At 41.5% G+C, this 22,326-nt stretch overlaps 1 protein-coding gene across 1 annotated transcript in view; it reads left to right on the top strand.

Annotated features, from left to right (window-relative positions):
• Positions 1–22,326, top strand: part of LOC117492154 (protein shisa-8) — a 131,135-nt gene that overhangs the window by 41,531 nt on the left and 67,278 nt on the right. The window contains exon 3 of the mRNA XM_034142269.1: positions 6,377–6,498. Within this exon, the coding sequence (XP_033998160.1) occupies positions 6,377–6,498 (122 nt within the window). The remainder of the gene's footprint in view (positions 1–6,376; positions 6,499–22,326) is intronic.

Raw genomic sequence — 22,326 nt, 5'->3', positions numbered from 1 at the left:
TCACCTCGCTTTATTGCCAAGAGAACGAGACGAGGGGGGGGGGAGTGGAAGACAAATGAAGTAATGAAATGGAAGTGGACTGATATTAATGAGATGAGAGGGAACAAATGGATTGGCTAGCAAGCAGAAAATGCAAAAGGCAATCTAAGTGCATGTGCGGGTACTATATCTGTTTCTGAGGCACATAGTGCTAATATAATACAGTAGGAGGACTCATGTTAAGGGTATTTATCATCCTTTTATCAGAATCAGAAATCCTTTATTTGACCAGCAGCAAATTTAAGGCATTACGGGAAAGTGACAAAGCAGATAATAATAATAGTAAGCTAACATGTTAAATATAGAGAAAAGCACACATTACTAATACAATAAAAAACAAGACAAATACAGTAAGTACACATCCATGGCTAAAAATAAGTCGCAGCATTTTAAAAGTAAACGTATTAAGGTGTTAAGATATTATAAAAAGGCAATAGAGGGATACATTTACAGCGTTACAGCAAAAGTGACAAAGCAGATGAAAGGCAAACTATAATAATTGTAATAAAAAAAAGAAATATAAGTTCACATCCATATCTAACAATGCTATTTACACCCGGGTGTCCGTAACAATAGCCGCAGTACTTTTCCCACAAAGGTTCATTAGAACTTAGTTCATGAGAACTCTTTATTTCTCATGAACTAAGTACAGATCGCGTTCACACCGGAATAAGTTCCTGAGGGAGGATTAGGCAAATGAAGCCGCTGACGTCACTTCTTCTTCTTCTGCTTTGGGTTTACTGGCAGGCCGCAAACAACTTCACGGTGTATACTGCCACCCGAAGTCCCCGCCCGGAAGTCCCCGGAGTTGGGGACTGGCTTCAGTAGAAGCTGCTGGGACTCCCAGCAGCTTCTACTGAAGCCTTCCGAGTAAATCGCCAGAACGCCGACATCTCCTCATCACTCCACCGCTCCCACGTTTTATTTTGTGTTTTTTGTGTTGCCATAAGTTAGTCTCTCTCCGTTTGTGCGCTGGGCTAATGCTAATGCTAATAATGCTAATGCGAGCAAATAAAATGGCGGCTTCACAAAACTTTTTGGGAGTTTTATGGGGCGTGGTTTGCAATCCGCCCAGCCAATCAGAAATGGGAACCTTTTTCTCCCACGGAAGTACCTGCTCTCTAGCAGGGACTGAAAAGGGGTGGAAAGGTTCTCATGAACTAAGTTTAGTTCCGTTCTTTTTTGGTGTGAACGCAAATTTTCTGAACTATATCGGAACTATACTGGGAAAAGTACTCCGGTGTGAAAGCGCCTATAATGTAAATAATAACACATTTGAAAAAAATACAGATTTCAGTATTCCGACACAGAACGATTCTAGAAGCAATGTATTTCTATTGGTATTATGTTTCGTGCCTGCACCAAATAATAACAAAAAAATACAGATGTCAGTATTCTGAGGCTCTGAGCCACATTTATTTCCCTCGCGGACAGCAAAAAAACTCCGACATTATACAATTTAAAATAAAAGGGTTAGGCTTAGGGTTAGATATTGAGTAAGAAAATGTTTTTATGAACCACACAGCTTCTGGTCTTACAAGACCCGACCGGACAAAAAGACGTGGTGCAGGCACGAAACATACTACCAATAGAAATACATTGCTTTTAAAATCGTTCTGTGTGACACGAAAAAAATGCAAAAATCGTGTTGGTGAACACGAATCAATAGATTAAATTAATTTCGTGACTATAACACGAAATGCCGTGAGACTGGGTTGGCACATTAGATACTGTTTTGGATGTATAGATATTTATGGAATCTTTTCTTTGATAACTTAATTCCCTTGTGCTGCTGCGTCAAATTGTAATTCCCCTATTGTGGATGTATAAAGGCACATCTTATCTTAAGCACTGTAGCTATTTACACCCGGCTGTTGTACTGTATGCATCTCTTCTTGCTCTTTCTACGATGGCCTGCAGGTTACCTGAACATCAGGGACAAAAAACACCTGTGCTATATTGTGAACATGGCTGTAAGGTAATAAATGTCCCACAGACCCCCCTGATGAAAGGGGGTTAATTCATCTGCCACAACAGTCGGAAAGAAGTTATGAGACGTGATGAATTTTAGTATCTTTATTTACAAAATATCACAACAGTAAACAGTGACTAAGACGTTTTTGGGGGGTGGGTGTAAATAGCCGAATAGCTGCCGTGTGTCTATTTTCACCTGGTTGCAAATAGACACTCCGAAAAAAAAAAATGCAATGGACCTCACAGTGATTATTGCATAGTAGATTTTACAAAAAATGGTATAATGCAGGTTTAATGCACTCAATTGTAGCAGTCTGTAATTGTGTGGTGGTCTACCAGGGGCCGTAGTAGTTGTAAAGCAACCCATTAATGCACTATTTAAAAAAATACAATCAATGTAACTTTCTTTGTATCAGTCAAAAAGTGACATCTTTGTGGTTTAAAGAATACAAATACAGTTCTAAGCTTGTACACATTTGCCAGAAGAGATGATCTCAGCAGGGGTGCGATATCAAACAAAACTTTCTGATGTTAATTTATCCTGGCGGGGTTTTGCTGAGCTCTGTATTTTTCACATGCGCACCAGGGAGCAGCAGCTTTAATGGCACCTTAGCAGCAGAAAAGTATCAAGGGAGAGGAAAGAAATACCAATCTTAGTTTGCCCGATACTTCTGATTGGACGTTGTACTGCGCAGTCACTCAAAGTCTCCCAACAGCACCAATAGGCATTTCTTTGATGTCTAGGAAAAATTGAATTGTACTGTATAATTGCTTTCACCAAGGAGAGCATGTTTCCAACCTCTCAGTTAATTTGTAAGTTTCTGTGTCGGGTGGATATTTTCAAAAGCTCATTCCTACAAAAAATTGTTGGAGAACTAAAACTTATAAACTTATGTTACATTACATGTCATTTGTTAGACGCTTTTATCCAAAGCGACTTACATACTCAATACTGTGGACAATCCCCACAGGAGCAATTTGGGGTGAAGTGTCTTGCCCAGTGACACAACGAGGGGGACTCGAACTTGCTATCCCCTGAGTCTATCCACTGAGCCACAGCCGCCTGTGTTGAATGTATTCACTCAGGTACAGCTGGTGGTGAATAGTATGTCAATGAACACACATCAAAAGACTAAAGCCAGGGAAGTAAACCGTATGTAATGAAGTAAAGCTAAAAATCAAGTGAAACGTGGGGTTATTTTCTCATAGACTTCTATAGAATTGGACTTCTACTTGAAACCAGTGGTGTTGCCCCCTGTTGGCCGAAAATTGCTTCTTGCTCCTCGCCAAATAAGCATGTTGTGAATTGTTTGTCTCAATGACATCCTCAAAGGTACATTTCTCAGACTTGACAAAGTTCCTCCAGAGCCAAAACACACATTACACATTTTATCACAGGTTGACTTGAACTACTCATGACCAGTGAAGTCATTTTCATGTGTAAAGTGAGTAGACTGGCCTTACATGTACATGTGTTACCATGATGGATTGGCACCAAGTGCAATAGCATTGTTAATATGTTATCCAGAAGATGCTTGAATCATACTTGTTCCTCCTTTGCTGCGAGTAGGACCAGGTACACCTCAACAAAAACACACCTGTTTGCTATCCTGGCCCAAAATGGTGAAACAAGCTCCCCATTGTTACTATGATAACAGGAAGTATATACATCTGCAGACTAAAACCCCACCTGTCTAGACTGCACCTGGGCCATTAAACCTCTGTTGTTTATTACAACTTACAATGGTTTGGCTCATTTGAAGTGACTGTACATGTTTCTCACCCTTCTGTCTTTTATTTTCATGATTTATTGCAATTATTGTAAGCCGTTTGGATAAAAGCGTCAGCTAAATACAATGTATTGTGTATTGTGACCTGGAATATACCAGTTTCTATTAAGAAACACAAATATACAAAAACATAAACATATTGACCTTATCCATGACATGTGATACATAGCGCCAAATGCATGTCAAACCCTGGTGACTACATTATTACATTACATGTTATTTGTTAGACGCTTTTATCCAAAGCGACTTACATACTCAATACTGCAGACAATCACCACAGTAGCAATTTTGGGTGAAGTGTCTCAGGGACACAACGACATGCTGACTGCAGTGGGGTTTGAACCTGTGCTCCCTTGATCCGAACACCAACGCTCTACCCACTGCGCCACACGCCTCTCATGACTAAGCGTTTTGAGCACCAGGAAAAGCGCTATATAAATAACATATATTATTATCAGATGCTAATGAATGCTGCTAGCTCAAACGCCTATTTCCCCCCCCATAATACACTAGAAGAACCTATCTTTAGGTGCTGGTGTTTTGTTTTTTTGCGTCCTTGCCAATGCCATGCACAAATACATTTTAGTTTTGAAGCTGTGCCTGCTGCTTCCTCCCAAAAATAACCACGACTTGTGAATTGCATTATATAGTTGGAGCGTTCATGTTTTTATGCTTCATGCTCCCATGACCACAGGTAATCACTTCACAGCGGGCTAATAAAAAGACAGTTGCTCTGCTGCGTATTAGAGGCTGCGTTAAGGGCTTCAACAGTGAGATTAACAGTGAGGAAATATTTATGGGTCTCTTGATAGCTGCTCGCAGGTCACAGCTGATTTGTTGACGATGTCGCTATAATTTCCTTGTCAGTGGTTACATGTTGATGTGGAGCAAACTCTTGTTTTTAATGTGTGCAAAAACTGGAAAGTTTACGAAACCAATTAAAGAGGGGGAAAGAATACAACATTTTCTTATGAGCAGACAGCAGGTAAATATATTTGTTCTTTTTCTCTCTCTTAACCTTATTAAAAACAAATACTGACAGGAGAAAATGTAGTAGCTGACAACCTGAAAGGGCAAGTAATATTCTTTGTTTTCCACCAGGGTTATTTACTGCAATAAAGTGCAATCACACATATGACAGTGATGCAGCTTTGTATGAGACAAGCTTTGACAAATCAGATCACTTGGCTGAAACTATATTATATATATATATATATATATATATACACTATAACCCACTGTTTCCTCTTCCATCTTACAGAGAATAGGCAGTGGTGGATAAAGTAGTCAGATTCTCAATTTGAGTAAAAATACTACATATCAAGTAAACGTAATACATGGAGAGCGGTACTTAAAGTGGACCTATCATGCTATATTTGAATAATATAGTGTAGGGCCATACCTATATAAGGCATATTTATACTTTTTTTTTTTCAAAATACCAAACAGATCATGCATTTTAGCCATGCCTCATTTTGCTCAATTTGACATTTTTTAGCTCTGTTTTTGCAAGGGCTGATTCAGTGAGAACAGCACCATCTAGAGGCCTGGCATATGTACTACAGCGTCTCCAGCGCTTTCGAACGGCAATGGCCGTGGCTGTCTCCTCCTGATTGGTGGAGTTGGCCCAATAGCCGTAGCGCCACTGTCCTGATGTCAGGACAGTGTTCAAATCTGGATCAGTTTTTATCAGATCCGTTGCAGCCCCTTTTTTAGAGATTTGGGTATGGAGGAAAATAGAGAGGGTTGTGTTTTCTGACACTTGGTGAGTTCCCTGGAACACCGGGGACACATATTCATGTATAAAAGACGTACAAAAGTGCATTTTGCATGATAGGTCCCCTTTAAGTAAAAGTATTTAAGTAAGATTAGGAAAATGTACTTTACTGTACTGTACTCAAAAGATATTTTTAATAATTTTAAATATTTAAAAGCTAAATTAGCAAATTTTCACATTTAAGAAGCTGGAAATTTGAAAAAAATTTGTCCATTTAAAACAAAGTAGTCCATGTTTACAGCTGCAGGTTGTGTGAGCGCTAAAGAGTTAAATCTGCATGTTTGAAGGCTGTTTCCTGCCAGTGTTCCAGTTCTGTTGAGGCACCAGAACTTCTTCAAAGGCATCAAACAATATAAGATAACAAGGGGGGAAGGGGAAGTCATTTTTTATTTTATTTTGTTATGAATGATTGATGCTCCCAGTTGGCAACCGTCCAGAGACACATCCTTTTCATCCTCGTTTCCGGTCTCTTGAATTTAATCATCACTATTTTCTGTTTTGAAAGACAATCTGTTTCAAACTTGTCTTTATTCTCCGGTAGAGGAATTAACATGAAGGCTGTTTGGATAGTTTCTGGATTGTTGTATATAATTTCCACATGTGTTTATTTTTATCATGTTTCTCACTCTGTCCAATCACATCTCCCTTGAGTTCTGTTTTCCTCACAAAGCTTCTCATTTACCTGACAACACTCTCTTCCCTTTGTGAGGTCCTTTGTGATTTATGTCTACTTTTCAGCTTGTATGAGGATGCTTTTATGAAGTGTGTAAATGTGTATTTTTCTTCCTTCTTCTAGGACTCTGACAGAGCTCATGAAGCAGCCAGGGGAGGCAGGGATGGGAATGGTGGATGGGACGGGGATTCATCATCCAATAGGAACCAACGGCATCTCCGCCAGGGCGCTACGCTCCAACAATGGTCAGTCGTGTGTGTGTGTGTGTGTGTGTGTGTGTGTGTGTGTGTGTGTGTGTGTGTGTGTGTGTGTGTGTGTGTGTGTGTGTGTGTGTGTGTGTGTGTGTGTGTGTGTGTGTGTGTGTGTGTGTGTGTGTGTGTGTGTGTGTGTGTGTGTGTGTGGTGTGTGTGTGTGTGTGTGTGTGTGTGTGTGTGTGTGTGTGTGTGTGTGTGTGTGTGTGTGTGTGTGTGTGTGTGTGTGTGGGTGGGGGGTTTGCATGCAGGCACACTGAGCTGATGTGAAATGACTGATAACAGAGGTTTTTCAGTTGGCACTCTGCAATCACAGAGGTCAAATGGAAAAGTAGTAATTTTCGTAGTCACTGTATATACTTTATAAACTGCCGTGTTATGCCAGTGTGTCAGTTCAGAACAGTTCCATTATGTGACATGTCTTAGAGCAGTGGTTCCCAACCTGTTTTGTAAAACTTACCCCATCTGACGAACTCAAGTAGCCTTTCACTGACAGCCTCATTTGTTTAAACGGTTACTCCATCCATTTTAGCTGACCACATTTCATCTAGTGCTAGCTAACTAGCTTATTAAGCTGTTCATACACAAATTACAGATTTTAATTCTTTGCCCTAACTTTTAGCTAACTATTTTGACTGTTGATCCTTTACTTTCGGCTAACTATTTTAACGATTTATTTATCACTTTCAGCTAACTTTTGCAGCTGTTTTTCAATTAGTTTAAGCTAACTATTAGAGCTTCATTTGAATTGCTTTAAGCTAACGATGTCAACCACTTATGAACTAATTTAAGCTAACTAATGCGACTTTGTATCCATTACTTTAAGCTAACCATTTAACCATTACCTTTTAACTGTTTCAACTATTCTACTCACTTCCATCTGTTAATTTGGTCCCTCTCAAAATGTGGTGTTCAGGTGTACTTTCGAATGAGTTAAAGGTGGGGTAGGTAAGTTTGAGAAACCGGCTCGAGATACACTTTTTGTTATATTCCATGGAATGCTCTTAACATCCCGATAGCAATGAATATCTGAAGTGCTTTGACAAAAAATCCATACAAAAATATCATCTGTGGAAGCCGTAGTACTGTAAAAAGCACGACCAATCATTTGAGCCGGCCCGGCTAAAATAACTGGATGGCCTACCTGCCTGTCAGCCTTCCATCTGTGCACAAACTTATCTCGTGCCCTCATTGGTCATGTGCGCGTTCGTGTGTGTTGGAGGAGGGGCTCTGTAAGGAAGTGGCAGATTTTTTCCGGCTGTGTATTTTCAAATTCTAGCACACTCGAGCTGGTTTCTCCAAAATTACCTACCCCACCTTTAAGCCAATCCATGCTCCTTCAACAAACTCCCTGGCAATGTTAATAATAATAATACATATTACTTATAAAGCACTTTTCCTGGTGCTCAAAGTGCTTTACAAGCAAGTAAAGAACAAATAACAACAGACTATCTAGAAGTGCCCCATAGCATTCAAGTACCCGTGCCTGGGATGAACTGTCCTTAAGTGACTGTCCAAATGGAGAGCATTTCAGAAACCCGGGGATGGATAATTAGGAAAAGTGGGACAAAGCATTATTATCCACTGAGACGCAACACAGCACATCAGCGCTGAGCTCATGGGACAGCGAGGACTCCATAGACCCATTAAAAGCCCGTATACTGTGTGTTAACATTGCATACCCACACAGAGGTCTCCATTTGCTCTCTTTACACATGTGTCATCCATGTGCAAAGAAGCACAGGCACAGACAGGTCATTTTTAATTAAGATGTAATTAACCGTGTTCCAGCTCCAAACCCACCGAGGGAACACTGCGGACCCATCTGTCTCCCGCTTTCTCTTTCTGACCACACACACACAGCAGTACACACACATTCATGCTCAATATAACCCGGTGCTTCTTCAGTGCATTGAGACTGAAATGAGTGAGCATGTTTCCTGAGGGCTGATTTGTGACAAGAGTAATGGCACGTTGTAAAGGACAAAGGTCCCTGTAGCCTCACTGTTTTATCCTCCAGCAGAGGGTCCAGTTGTTTTCTAGTCTGACTATTATCACTGTGTGTCTGAGAAATATCTTAATAGATGATATCTGGTTACTCGTTAGAGCATGTGTAAAGCAATATGATTTCAATAAACACGCTTCTTTATCGAACATTCAAGCGACAACGATACCAGATGTATCAAATGCTCTGGTTCATTTATTAATCATTATCGTGTTAGCTTTTCAAGTTTCAAGAATACTCCCACTTCCATGTGTGGCATTAACTCACACATACAGTACAGAAAAAAAGAATTGCTGAGGCTTCTCCCTTTGCTTTCATCTTCCCACCATTGCAATAAACAAGGTTTTGGCCTCTTTTTCACCCCATACTGTGCTTATTAGCACTCTGCTTTCTTCTGTCTTGCTCTCCCTCGCTCCGTTAATTTCTTTCTTCCCTTGCTATTTAAACCCCCCCCCCCTTTTTTTCCTCCTTTGCTTTCTCACATTATTTTTCTCTCTGTGTTTTTTGCTGGTCTTCAGCAGCATTATCTAATCAGCCTTTTAGCACCAAGCAGACACATTTAGTTACATACAGTATACTTTCTATTACATGTGAGAATACTTTCAGCATGCTTTCAGTTCATTTTAATATTGTGTGAAATACAGGTTTAGTTTTCATTAGATTATTGCCTTTTTTTAAAGAGGCCTTATTATGCTTTTTTGGGTTTTCCCTATTGGCTAGCGCTCCAACACATTGTACGTGATAAGGGGCGAGTGATCTCTAAGCGGTTGACCAATCACAACAGAGCCGGCCAGCTAACCAATCAGAGCAGACTGGGCTCTGGTTTCAGACAGAGGGTGAAAAGAGGTGCTGCAGCACAGGCAATATGAGAAAAATAAAGATCTTTTTTGAACATAAAAGCATGGAAACATGTCACAGAAGAGACACAAAATACAAAATTGGAGCTAAAAAATAAGCATAATTTTGAGGATTCACAAATAAAATGAATCTAGAACTTTGAAATCCCTTTTCTACCTAAAGAAGATAATATTCACTCTGTTCTAAAACCACATTTTGTTGCGTTTATGAACGTTTTCCATCTTATATTCTCCTTTCTGCCTACAGTACCTGCGTGATTAGATGTAATAATGGAGTAATATTCCAGCACTTAGGTACAGAACAGGGGAGAAGGATCCTGAAGAGGGAAAGATAATTAAAAAAGGGAGAGGGAATAACAGAAGGAAGGGTGTGAGAGGTGTGAAAGCAGGAGAATATAGGTCGGACATATGGAGTAAAGTGTGTGTGTGTGTGTGTTGTGGTGTGGGTGTGTGTGTGTGTTGTGTGTGTGTGTGGTGTGTGTGTGTGTGTGTTGTGTGTGTGTGTGTGTGTGTGTGTGTGTGTGTGTGTGTGTGTGTGTGTGTGTGTGTGTGTGTGTGTGTGTGTGTGTGGTGTGTGTGTGTGTGTGTGTGTGTGTGTGTGGTGTGTGTGTGTGTGTGTGTGTGTGTGTGTGTGTGTGTGTGTGTGTGTGTGTGTGTGGTGATGACAGTTGGGGGAATGGGATGAGGATATCTTGATCCTACTGTGTCAGGGCTCTACAAATAATCACCTCTTAATGAAACACTTGTTAGTCCTCCAGGCCACTTAGACGGACAGAGAGAGAGACACTTGGGAGTGAAAGACGAGGGCGATGGTAGAACGTTGGGTATGAATGAAGACAAAATGCTTATCACTTTGCATGTTACAGTAACGTACATTTTCAGATGTGTTTGGCCGTTTCACAACTCTATGATTTGAACTATTGGGCTCATCCAAAATAAAATATAAGTATGACCCAGCATGTTTCAACACTGAACAAAACCTACAATACGATGGAACGCTTTTGACTCCAAGGTCACTCAGAGAGCGCAGACCTCTGCCAAGGCCGTTTGACAATATGGAAACTACTGTGTGTATATTCATCGTGATATGGATCCTCTCCAATGTTCTAATGCGTTGTACCTTGGCCAAAGCTTACAACCTTCCACCTAGTTTTATGGAAATGAGGTCAGTGGTTTTTCTGTCATCCTGCTGAAAAGCGGACGAAGAAAACCAACTCCTTGACGAATGATGACAACCCTCTTTTCTATAAATGAAAAGAGTGATTGCAGTTGTTACCCCTGCTTGGTCCCGCTTTATGGAGATCCAGCCCATGGATAAAAGTCAAAGAGCCCAGCTGTTGGATATATTGCCACTAAATTAGTACTGGCATTCATGGTCCCCAGAGGATGAATCCTACTCGCTCTACTATCTCCTGACTTTTTCTTTTGTTCAGAGCAAAACGTCTCCCAAAACTATTGTGACTCTCTTTAGGATTGATATGTCCCTGTAACTAATAAATGGATTCAATAGATGTTTAGCTTAACACCATATACATTTCAGTTTGTCTAGTAGTGGTTTATTATCTAACACCTGCAAAACCAATCATCTTTCAGCCTTAGCGCTACTTTCTTTTATTTGCTAATCAGCAAATGTTAATCCGAGAAGGACCTGGGGTGAAGTGTCTTGCCCAGGGACACAACGACATGCTGACTGCAGTGGGGTTCGAACCTGTGACAGAGGGTGAAAGTTGTGCACAGGGCCGCCACTTGCGGACAGGCAAGACAGGCAACTGCTTGGGGCCCCGGACCAGAAGGGGGCCCCCAAAGAAGGTAGATTAAGAAGGTCCACAGCAACGACAACATGAAACACCCTTTAATTTACTGCAACCACATGTCGGGAAACCCCCTCAAGGCGGCCCCATGCATAGCGCGCCGTAAAATGCTGCTTCTTATTTAGGTTAGGGTTGTGCTGTCGGCTGTGCGTGGTGATGAAAAGCTGGTTCGAGGGGCCCCCAGTGAATGTTTGCCTATGGCCCCCACAGACTCTAGAATCGGCACTGGTTGTGCACACCAGGTTATTATCACATTATTGCCTTCCTCCCAAGAAAGTTCTCTAAACTCATTTCCAAAAGAAGTCTCCAGGCTTGATAAACAACATATTCTCATCAAGACTGGGAGCGTGTTAATAAAAGTGCTGAAGAGCATCAACGCAGAGCACACAACAAGAGAGTCTGCTATTCCTATCGTTGTTAGAGCAGAGCAGCAGCTTCCAATGGGCTGAACCTGCACTAGTGAGAGTGCAGCGAGCAGCGGGAGTGTAGCTGATTAGGATGAAAATACACTGAACACGTTCTGAGCCCTTTCCCTAATGAAGACAGCAGCCAAATCCTCATGTTTCCTCACAGAGACACCAATGATCTCCTTATCTGTCTTCCACTCTTCTCCTGCTCATTTTCAAGGCAGATGTATTTTTAATACCATGAACTAAGGGATGGAAAGTGGCAGGATGGAAAGTTAAAGGCTGGCATATTTGACAGAAAGAGGGAGAGAGAGATTGGAGAACAGAAAAACACAAGGAGGAAAGTATTGAGACGGTTAACAAGGAGTGAATCGGTGACAGATGTTTTGTTAGAAATGACAGGTGATGTGATGGAGGGACAAGGGGTTGAGGGGAAGTTATTGAGCAAAGTCAAAGAACGAGGTAATGGGAAGTGGAGGAGGGAGGAGAGGAAAATGAGATGAGGTGAAAAAGGACGCACGGTAACAATTTACTGAGGCGTGCACTGGGATCAACGTCAAGAGAAGGAGGGGGACACGGGATGAAGGGAAAGAAAAGAAAGATGGGCAGTTAAAGGGGGTTGATAGTGGCAAAGAGTGGTGGGTGTGACACTGTGAAGAAGAAGAAGAGGAGAAGAAGAAGAAGGAGAAGACATACTTTTCTTTATCCGTCAAAGGAGAAATTCAAGAGGGTGGATTAAGAAAGGCAAGGTTCGAGCAATGTGGAGCGCAAAGGACAGGGTGAGGGAGAGAGAGATGGAAGAGTGAGAGGAAAGAGAGAGAGACAGGGTGAGGGAGAGAGAGAGAGAGGAAAGAGAGAGAGACGGGGTGAGGCGGGATGGATGAACGGAGACAGAGATGGAGAGAATAAGGTAGAAGAGACAACATGCTGCTAGCTGCGAGGGGGACAGCTGGTCAGCTGCTGCTCTGTTCTGGTGTGGAGATCTGCCCCGAGGACAGTCACCCTGCTGAGTGTACACACACACACACACACACACACACACACACACACACACACACACACACACACACACACACACACACACACACACACACACACACACACACACACACAGAAGGTTGCATGTATCTACAAGTACACCTATCTATTAAACACAATTTAGGCCAGATAAAACAGTCTCACGCATATTTTAGATTTATGGAGTATATTAGCGCTGCACAGTTTAGATAGTGTAACATTAAAACAGCAAGAAGGATGTTATTTTTAGAAGGCTGAGCATGTGTTAAAATACCATGAATTAGGTATAGTGGTGCTTCTGAGGGTCCCGGACTACAAAAAAGATGTTCAAACCTCGCTCAAAAAGGTCATTTTCATATATTATTCAAAGATAATGAGAATGATGTTGCAAAATTATAATTCCTTCATATTTGATTATTGCAATGGCCTTTAGTTGTTTTCATCCCCATTGTGTTGCCCTAGATTAAATCAACTATAACGATATGTTCTACCAAAGACCTCGATGACAGTGTGACGATATTGTGACCATTATAGGTCATTTGATCTGTAGTCTATAAAGAAAAATAATAAATATTGGATTTGAATATTGCAGCCTTTAAAACAAAGAAAATACTCGACTTGTGCTTTATACCAATTTATCGATATCCAGCATCCAAGACAATCTTTAGTCTTGTATCACAATTCCGATATCAACATATCGTATTGCCCAGCCCTAGTTTTACTGCACAAACAGAGGGTTTGAAGAGGAAGTGTGGAATAAATGATGGGCGATATTAAGAGGCAAACATTTGAAAGAAAGGTCAGATGGAAGGAAAGGAAAGGACGAGAGAATCCCTGAAGAGTCGTCGGGCAGAGTGCTGGAAATCATAAGAAGAGAGAGACAGAGAGTGATTATGTAAAAGTGAGAGATGGAGAGGGTATCAGGCGGTGGGATGTAAATAAGAAAGTGTGGCGGGGGAGAAGGAGCGAGAGCAGAGCAGATGGCAGGGAAAGAAGAGCGGGAAGGAGAGTGGAAATGTGGGAATGCGAGACACTCTCCCGGATCACTTATAGCTGACACAGCCCTGCCGACATAATTGAAGCACTGAGTGCACAGAGTGGAACAAAGCAATCCTCCTTCCTTTGTTTCCTCCAATGACTGTGAGCTGATTTCAGCACAACGGACAGCAAATACAGCCGGGACTCTGCCAGCGAGGTGTTCCCACAACTGGCTGAGCATCCCTGCGATACAGTATTAGAGCGGGAAAACCTCTAACAAAGTTGAGAGGAATCTTCTGAGGAAACACGTTTTATAGTGCGTGATAATTAAAACAGGGGGAAAGAAAGAAGCATAATCAGGGCCGCAGCTAACATTGAGGACACGGTTTCTTTTTTTATCTGGGGCAACCTTCAACTCTACAATACACATCAACAATTAATATACAGTACACATCGTTTCATAGACTCATTCAAGGATTTAGTGAGTGAAAATACTTTGGTTTTTAATCAGGGCCGTCCCTGGCCAACATGAGGCCCCACGCAAAGTTATATGAGGCCCTCTGTTTCGCGAGCGTTGACGGGGGGGTTTGCAAGGCCCCACGCAGTCTGCATGATCGGCCTGTAGGGAGGGACGGCCCTGGTTTTAATACCTCTAGGACAGGTTTGTCATACTCAATTTCTTCGCGGGCCACATTGGCATTATGGTTGCACTCAAAGGGCCGGTTGTAACTTTAAGACTATATATAAAAATACATATGTAAATATTGAATATATATAAAATAATGTATTATATATTATATTACATTATTGCCTCTGCATTGGATTATTATCGGATAGGGTAATAACTTCATAATTAACTACGTCTGAAAGCAGAAGTCTGGGGCAAATAATTGCAAGTCTCTTCAGTAAGAATGTCACAAAATGATTTAAAAAAAAAATCGAATTCTGAGAAAAAGGCAAGTTCTAAGAAAAAATGAATATTTTGAAGAAGAAAAGTCAAATTCGGAGAAAAAAAGTCAAATTTGAGATGCATTGTGGGATATGTAGTTTATGGGCAACGTGCTTCCGTAAAGTAGCATGTAACCGTATAATAAACATATTATATTCTTTGCAAGCTCTTGTGGGGCCGCATTAAATGAAGTCGCGGGCCGGATTTGGCCCCCGGGCCTTGAGTTTGACACCCCTGCTCTAGGACTTGGACTTTAGTTTTTCTGGCTATAGATAATTAAAAGGAAGGAGCCATGCTATTGCCATGTCTCAAAAAGGCAAAGTCTGTGTACCGATTTTACTAGACGGAAATATCTATAATGAAAAAACTAATTATGAAATCTCTGTGGTGTCCAAGTCATACATTTCACTTTTGCTTTAGCCAGTATCGGTTCTGTTTTTTTTGTGTGTGAAATGCCTCAACAAGTATTGGATGTATGCCATGAACATGTTTCCTGCTTGATTCATTGTTATCACTTGTATGATCCCTTTCGTTCCTGTAAAACAAATGACATTCTCATCAGTCCCAGCTGTGCTTTGTGTGAGTGCTAATTAGCAGATGTTTATCATGCTAGCACATGGAAAACATCAGCATGATAGCATAGTGACTGTGAGCATGCTGTTAGCATTAAGCCTAATGCACCACTAATGCAGCGTTACAAGCAACACGAAGGTTGGAAGTTCCAGTATGAAATGTCCAACCTTCAAGCGTGACAGGTGCATGAGGCCAAATGTAAACAAAAACATGGTTCACCGTGTGTAGTTTCTTATAGAGTGTACACCAGCAGCTTTCACCGTTTTTTGGGCAATTTTATGAATATATTTTGTACAAATATAACTTTCAGAGATTGTTTTGTGACTAGTTATATTCTGTTGGTATCAAATCACATTCAGAACATGTTGCGTTTTAGTTGGTGGTTTACCATCTACACTGGCGCTTACATTGTCGTGTGTCGCCAGTAAAATGCTTCTTAGTCGGTAGATAATTTTTTCCCAATTTTACAAGAAGGAACTTTTAGTGGCCGCTCCATTTTCCATTTCCTAATAAGACATCAGACATTTGTATGTTCTCTGGATAGCAGTAGGTACAATCACATAAAGCTGCTAGCATGGTCGTAGACAATGATTTGTTGGACACTATGTGCCATGCATTATCCATATAAATAATCCATTAAAAGATTGCAGTGTTTCTCAGTTAGCTAAGTAATACATAGAGAAATGTGATGGAGCCACTGTAATTGAACCATTAGATTCCTCACTTATTAGCCGCTTAACACATATATGAGTTTCTTTTATTACACCAATGATTACATTCCTTAACAGTTATACAAACCATTGCTACTTGTGCCCTAGTTTTAGTGCAACCTCCATTTAAACCCGTTGAATAATGATGCCTTGGACTATCTCAATAACGCACACAGTTCTCAGAGGTAACCTTCAAACAGACGCCGCCCCTTCGTTACAGACGGAAGACATTCAGTGGAGCATATCTGAGCAGGGCGGACTCTTCTCCACTGGAGGTCTCTTCTGAGATAGGGAGGCATTTGCATTTATGGGGCATAATTTGCATGTTGCTGGCCTGCGAGAGAGGGAAAAGAGGCAGAGAAAATATAAACATCAGAGGGGGAAGGGAGGAGGTGAAAGAAGGAGGGAATATACAAATCGGGAGGAAAAAGAGAGTGTGTATTTGATGCAAAAAAGGGGAGAGGGGATCGGTGTGACATTGAAATCAAAACAAGGAAATGAGTATCATGGGAGCCTGCAGGACGGGTGTTAAGTGAAAAGACGCACTATAGGCAAGGGGCTGGTGTGCATTTGTGTGTGTTAGCATGTGTGTGTGGGTGTGTGTGTGTGTGTGTTTGTTTACATCTGTGCGCCCTTGATTTCTTCACTACAGTGCCACATGGGGCCAGTGCCAATTATATCCGCACTGAGCTCGTCAACGACACCCATCCAGAGAGACAGAGAGAGGGAGACGGAGGGAAGGGAGGGAAACAGAGCAAATATGGTTTAAGAATATGTGAGTATATGTGTGTGTGTGTGTGTGTGATGTGTATGTTCATACAAGCATGACCAAAACATGCTGTCATGCATGAACGTACAGTACAGTTTGTACAGGTGGTCCACTTGTCTTCTAATCCAGTTATGTTCTTAACATCATGTCTGAATGAGAGACAGGACCACTGGTCATCCTGCCAACCTGTCTGCTGCTGCATTATGGGAGTTTTTATCATAATTAACGGCAAAATGACTGATCCTGACCTCGCTGGCCTTGTGATAGTGGCCTCAGGGCGACCCTCTATCACCGGCCTCTGATTTAATATAGCAGAACAGAGCAGATTGTATGGGATCACAGGAAGGTGTTTAAGCAGGCCTGGCAGCTGTAATAAATCAACACAGATGCCACTGCGTAATATGCCTTAATTTATTAAATGTAGCAATCCACAGTTTATCGAGATGACAGCTCGTTTTTTATCCAAGAAAACTGAAGAGATAAATGTCTGAAAGAATCTAAATGGTATTTCTTTACCAGTTCTTTACCAAGTTGGTCTAATTATAACAATACCATGTTGTCCAGTACAATATCTCAACAACTGTGTGGTAAATTGCTGTGGCATTTTTTACAGTCATTCATGGTCCCCAGAGGATGAATCCTATTGACTTAAGTTATCCCCTTACGTCTTGCCATTAGACATATGTAGTTACATTTGTGGTTTTAATTGAAATGTCTCAACAGCTATTGAAAATATTTGCCATTAATTACGGTCCACACATTCATGACCCCCACAGGGTGAACTCTTATAACTCTGGCAATCCCTTCACTTTTCAAATACAGCCTACGGAGCCTTTTACAGTTTACGCTGGCCATGAAAAGTTTGAAATGACTGATTTTATTGATGTTTTTCCTCTTCTGTCAATAATAGCTATTTTAACATTAATACAACTTAGACAACAAATATATTATTTACACATGAAGTTGTTTTTGCCCCAACACCAGAATAATTAACTGCTTAAAACTTCTATCTAGTCAATGTCCCCACAGTATTGCATGGGAGTGGAGATTATTTTTTGAAACTTCAACATTTAATTTGTTTTCTAGGCCAGAAGAGCGTAAGTGACCCTTGATCATTTTTTAACCACAACGGTGCAATAGGGCTCTAAATATTTAGATAAGACTTTTTTCTTTGAGGCACTTTGTAGTCAATCAGTGTTTAGATTGAAGAGGTTTAAAGGTGATTTGTTAGTCCATAGGCGCTTTCACACCGCAGTACTTTTCCCACAAAGGTTCATCAGAACTTTTGTAGGAAAAGATCGCGTTCACACCGGAATAAGTTCCTGGGGGAGGATTAGGCAAATTAAGCCGCTGACGTCACTTCTTCTTCTTCTGCTTTGGGTTTACTGGCAGGCCGCAAAACATCTTCACGGCGTATACTGCCGCCCGAAGTCCCCGGTCGGAAGTCCCCGGAGTTGGGGGCTGGCTTCAGTAGAAGCTGCTGGGACTCCCAGCAGCTTCTACTGAAGCCTTCCGAGTAAATCGCCAGAACGCCGACACCTCCTCATCTCCACCGCTCCCATGTTTTCTTTTGTGTTGCCATAAGTTAGTCTCTCTGCGTTTGTGCGCTGTGCGAATGCTAATGCTAATAATGCTAATGCGAGGATAATAAAATGGCGGCTTCACAAAACTTTTTGGGAGTTTTACGAGGCGTCGTTTGCAATCCGCCCAGCCAATCAGACATAGGAATCTCCCACGAAAGTACCTGCTCTCTAGCAGGGACGGAAAAGGGGGTAAAAAGGTTCTCATGAACTAATTTTAGTTCCAGATTTTTTTGTTGTGAACGCGACATTTCGGAACTATATCGGAACTAAAGTGGGAAAAGTACTGCGGTGTGAAATATGTTGAGCTAGTATTTCCTGATGCATTTCAAACTGTGATCCTGAGATTCACCTTCTATTGCTGTTTTAAAGTTTGAAGAACAGCCTTTCTAAAGCAAAACGTTGCCTGTTACAGGGTGTCCGCGGGGTCTTAAAAAGTATTAAAAGATGATAAATCAATTTAGCGAAAATGAAGGTTATTAAAAAGTATTAAACGGCATTTTCCAAGGTATTACATTGTGTAGCTTGTTTTCAATAAGTATATAAATTGTCCAAAGAGGTTGTATTCTACAGTCTGCCTGAATGTAATCATTGCGTAGGTGTGTAGTGTGATTCTGTGTAGTTTATTTATGGCATCCCGTTGGATTTGACGTCATCTGAACAGGACATCGCACGCTGCTCGATAGCGCGCGAAGGTCCGTTTACGCCGGTTGTTAAACAACATCGTTATGGGGAAATGCAAGTTTGCGTCCAAATGGTTGGAAGATAAGGAGGAAGGACAATCAATACTGTATATAGTCAATGTGAGGTAAAGTGTGTAAATGTAACCGCTTAAAACTCCAAGTGGCGATGAGGTCTTAAAATGTATGGAAAGGGTCTTAAAAGGTCTTAAAAGGTATTACATTTGACTTCAGGATTCCTGCATATACCCTGTGTTAGTTCTAGCTTGTTATTCGGATAAAAGAGCACCATGTTGATGCTAAGCTTCTAGTTTCTTTCACCAATGGCTGCTGATTTCTTCTATTCTTATTCTACTCTTACTTAGAATATGTATATTCACGTTCAGTTGTCAGTCTTGGTAAACTATTGTACAGTAGTTATTTTGTTCTCCATAAACAAACCAAACCATTTGTACAATATAACATCTTTTTCTAAAGAGGACGACCAACTCAAAGCATGAAACCATTCAGAAATAAAGAGTTTCTGCCATCTGACAGACCATTGACTTGGTTATTTACACACAGGCTGATTTGATTGTAGACAAGACTAGAGCTGCGTTTCACTTCGGTTAAATGGATTCCTTGCGTCCCTCACTTGCGTCGTTTCCCTGTGACTAGTCCCTCCCACCAGGGAAGCATGGAGAGACGCAAGGAAACCACGAGAAGCAGGGAAATGAGTTTTAAGAGCAATGGGACGTTGTTTCCTCCGGAGCGTCACGTGAAGCGACGTCCGTTTGTAATGACGCCGCACAGCTGATCGTCTGACAGCAGCCAGATCAGTGCATTCGCTGCATCGTCCAATCAGTGAGCGATACACAGTAAGGGGGCGGGGCGAGTGTATGAGGATTTCACCGGAGGATGGTCTGGTAAGTTCCTCGATTATCGCTCCTCCGTTATCACTCCTTGATCCTCGATCCTCGGTCCTCCGGCAAAAATAAGGCCACTGGGACGCTACTCAAGATGGCGCAGACAAATCAACTTCCGGTGATACCGAGCCCGAGGAGCGAGGAAATGAAAAATAAGAGAAGTGAGACGCACCCTAGGTCTACAGCACACTGTAAACATTCTGCACTCTTTTAGTTTGCCATATTATCCTCCATTAAATACAATTGTCGTCAGTTTTGACCAAAGTAGCACATATTTGTAACTGTATGCTGCCACAGTGCTCAACCCTATTTGTTCCAATACTCCTCTGGGGACCATGAGTATCAATGAACTCATCCTATTGTTGTTGAGATATTTCAGTCTGGACCAAACTGGCTGATTTCTTTCTACATATACTAACACAGTACTCAACACTATTTGATTTTAATAGATGTTATCATCGTCAGTACACATGTGTGTGTTCTCTTCTGTCTTTCCCTCTTTGATTTATACATATCTATACATAAGATCGTTGTTTCTTTTTCACATAAACCTCCCAAAGTTAATATTTTCTGACTAGGAGAGGAGAAAAATGAGTCTGCATTTCCCTTCTCTACATCAAATAGCTTCTCTCTTTCTCTCTCAGTGTTTTCCCCCCCTCAGGCCAAACTATCTGTTTCCACCCAAACTCTACTGACACAGCCAAAAACACTCAACATCCAAAAACACCCAATTTAAATCAGTTACAGAGAGAGGCAGATATTTTCATGAATTTCTTTTGATGATTTTCCGAGTCACTGGAAAGTTTGACTTTCATTATCTTTGGATGATACCCATTTTGAATATATATATATATATATATATAAGTGATATCTATCTGTCTTTTTAAGGCAGAACGGAAAGCTTCACTGATATACAGTTGGATTGAGTTAACCCCCGCTGATTTTGAGGGTGGGTAAATCAGGTGTAAGTCAGGCTGATAATCCTCGAGTCTAGTGCATCGCTAGCTTCTCTTTTTCCGTCTTCCAGTTCTCTCTCATTAGCCGCCAATCTCCTCATCCTCTGCCCTCTTTCTGCTCACAGCCCAACTTCCCTCGAGGTCTCGCTCCCTCCCTCTCTTTCCACTCTTTCTGTCATCTCTCAGTGCCCTCCACTTCTATCTCCCCCTCTCCTCTCTTTCTCTCCCTCTCTAAATCTTAGCCCGGGTGTCTGAGTGCACACTGAGCTGTCTGATCCCTCATTTTCTGACTGAACTCCTAAAGTCACCCAGAAAATGATCACAGAGCTACAATAAATAGACCTGATATTCCTTTTGGTGTTTAAAGAAGTTCAAGGGTTCAATTGCACTTCAGTTGAGAGCAAACGTTTAGGTTTTTAGGGACCAAACCAAGAGGAAACAGGATGAAAAAACAATACAATAAAGAACGTTAAGATGAGTTCAAACAAAATGCTTGTGTCACATGAATATTAGGGATGCTCCGATCGCCAATTTTGGGGCCGATCGCCGGAATCAGTATCGGCCGATACCGATCGCCGATCCGATCGAGTGGGCGGGGCCTAAATTGAAGATTTAAACATCACTTTAAATCTTTCATTTAAAGGGATGTTTAAAACTCAGTTAATGGGGCTCATTCACTGGAGCTTCCACAAACAACAATCAACTTCATTATTACATTCAAATGATGTACATTATTCAAGTTTACATTCACTTTGGATAATACCACGGGAGAAATGAGCGGAAGCGCTCTCTTTTCCTCTCTCCCTCTCTCCCCCTCTCTCTCCCCCTCTCTCCCTCCTGACAGCCTGTCAGTATCGTCTCATGCAGCTCACTGATCCAGTAATGAGTGACCCGACAGTGAAGAATAAATATATTTATAACTAGTTTAGCTAGTTCCAGAGGTAGATAAAATAGCTAAGTGTGTTAGGTCTAACTCTTGTGTGTTCTGCTCCGCTCACCGGTCCGTCACAGCGGGTGGAGCTGCAGGATTTCTGCTTCACACACACGTTGCATACCGCTATTTTATTGTCTTTTTCGGACACCTTCAAATACTGCCAGACTAGTGAAGCCATTTTGGCGAGCTTGTTTTGAGACAGAGGCACAGAGAAAAGTGTCATGTATTTTACGTCATGCGATCGGCTCTCGCGATCGGCTCTCGCGATCGGCATGTTTAGAGAGCACCGATCGATCGGTAGAGAGTGAGTATCGGCCGATCTCGATCGGTGACCTATCGATCGGAGCATCCCTAATGAATACAAAGAAATGTAAGTTAGATCTAAAGTGAAATGAAAAGAAATGACACTAGAAACAATCAGAAAAAACATTGCTTTAAATCATTGATTCAGAAAGTAAAATGGTTCACAAAGCGAGCACATGGATGGTGCCGCTCTAATTGTCCTAGTTCTGTGAGGATCCGTCCCCGCTGCTGAAAGTCGACCAACTCACAGAGGAGGAATATTCAGAACAGGCTTATTATTAAGCCAGGCCAGCGACAGATTACGGCTTTACTGAGCCGCCAAAACAATGACTCCGTCTGACAAACTGAGAGACAGTCAGGCAGACAGAAGGTCAGGGATTTGAGGGGA

The sequence above is a fragment of the Trematomus bernacchii genome, unplaced genomic scaffold (assembly GCF_902827165.1).
Source record: "Trematomus bernacchii unplaced genomic scaffold, fTreBer1.1, whole genome shotgun sequence".
In the NCBI taxonomy this organism is placed as follows: Eukaryota; Metazoa; Chordata; class Actinopteri; order Perciformes; family Nototheniidae; genus Trematomus; species Trematomus bernacchii.
The sequence above is the reverse complement of the archived record's forward strand: the minus strand, read 5'-3'. Positions and strand labels throughout refer to the sequence as shown.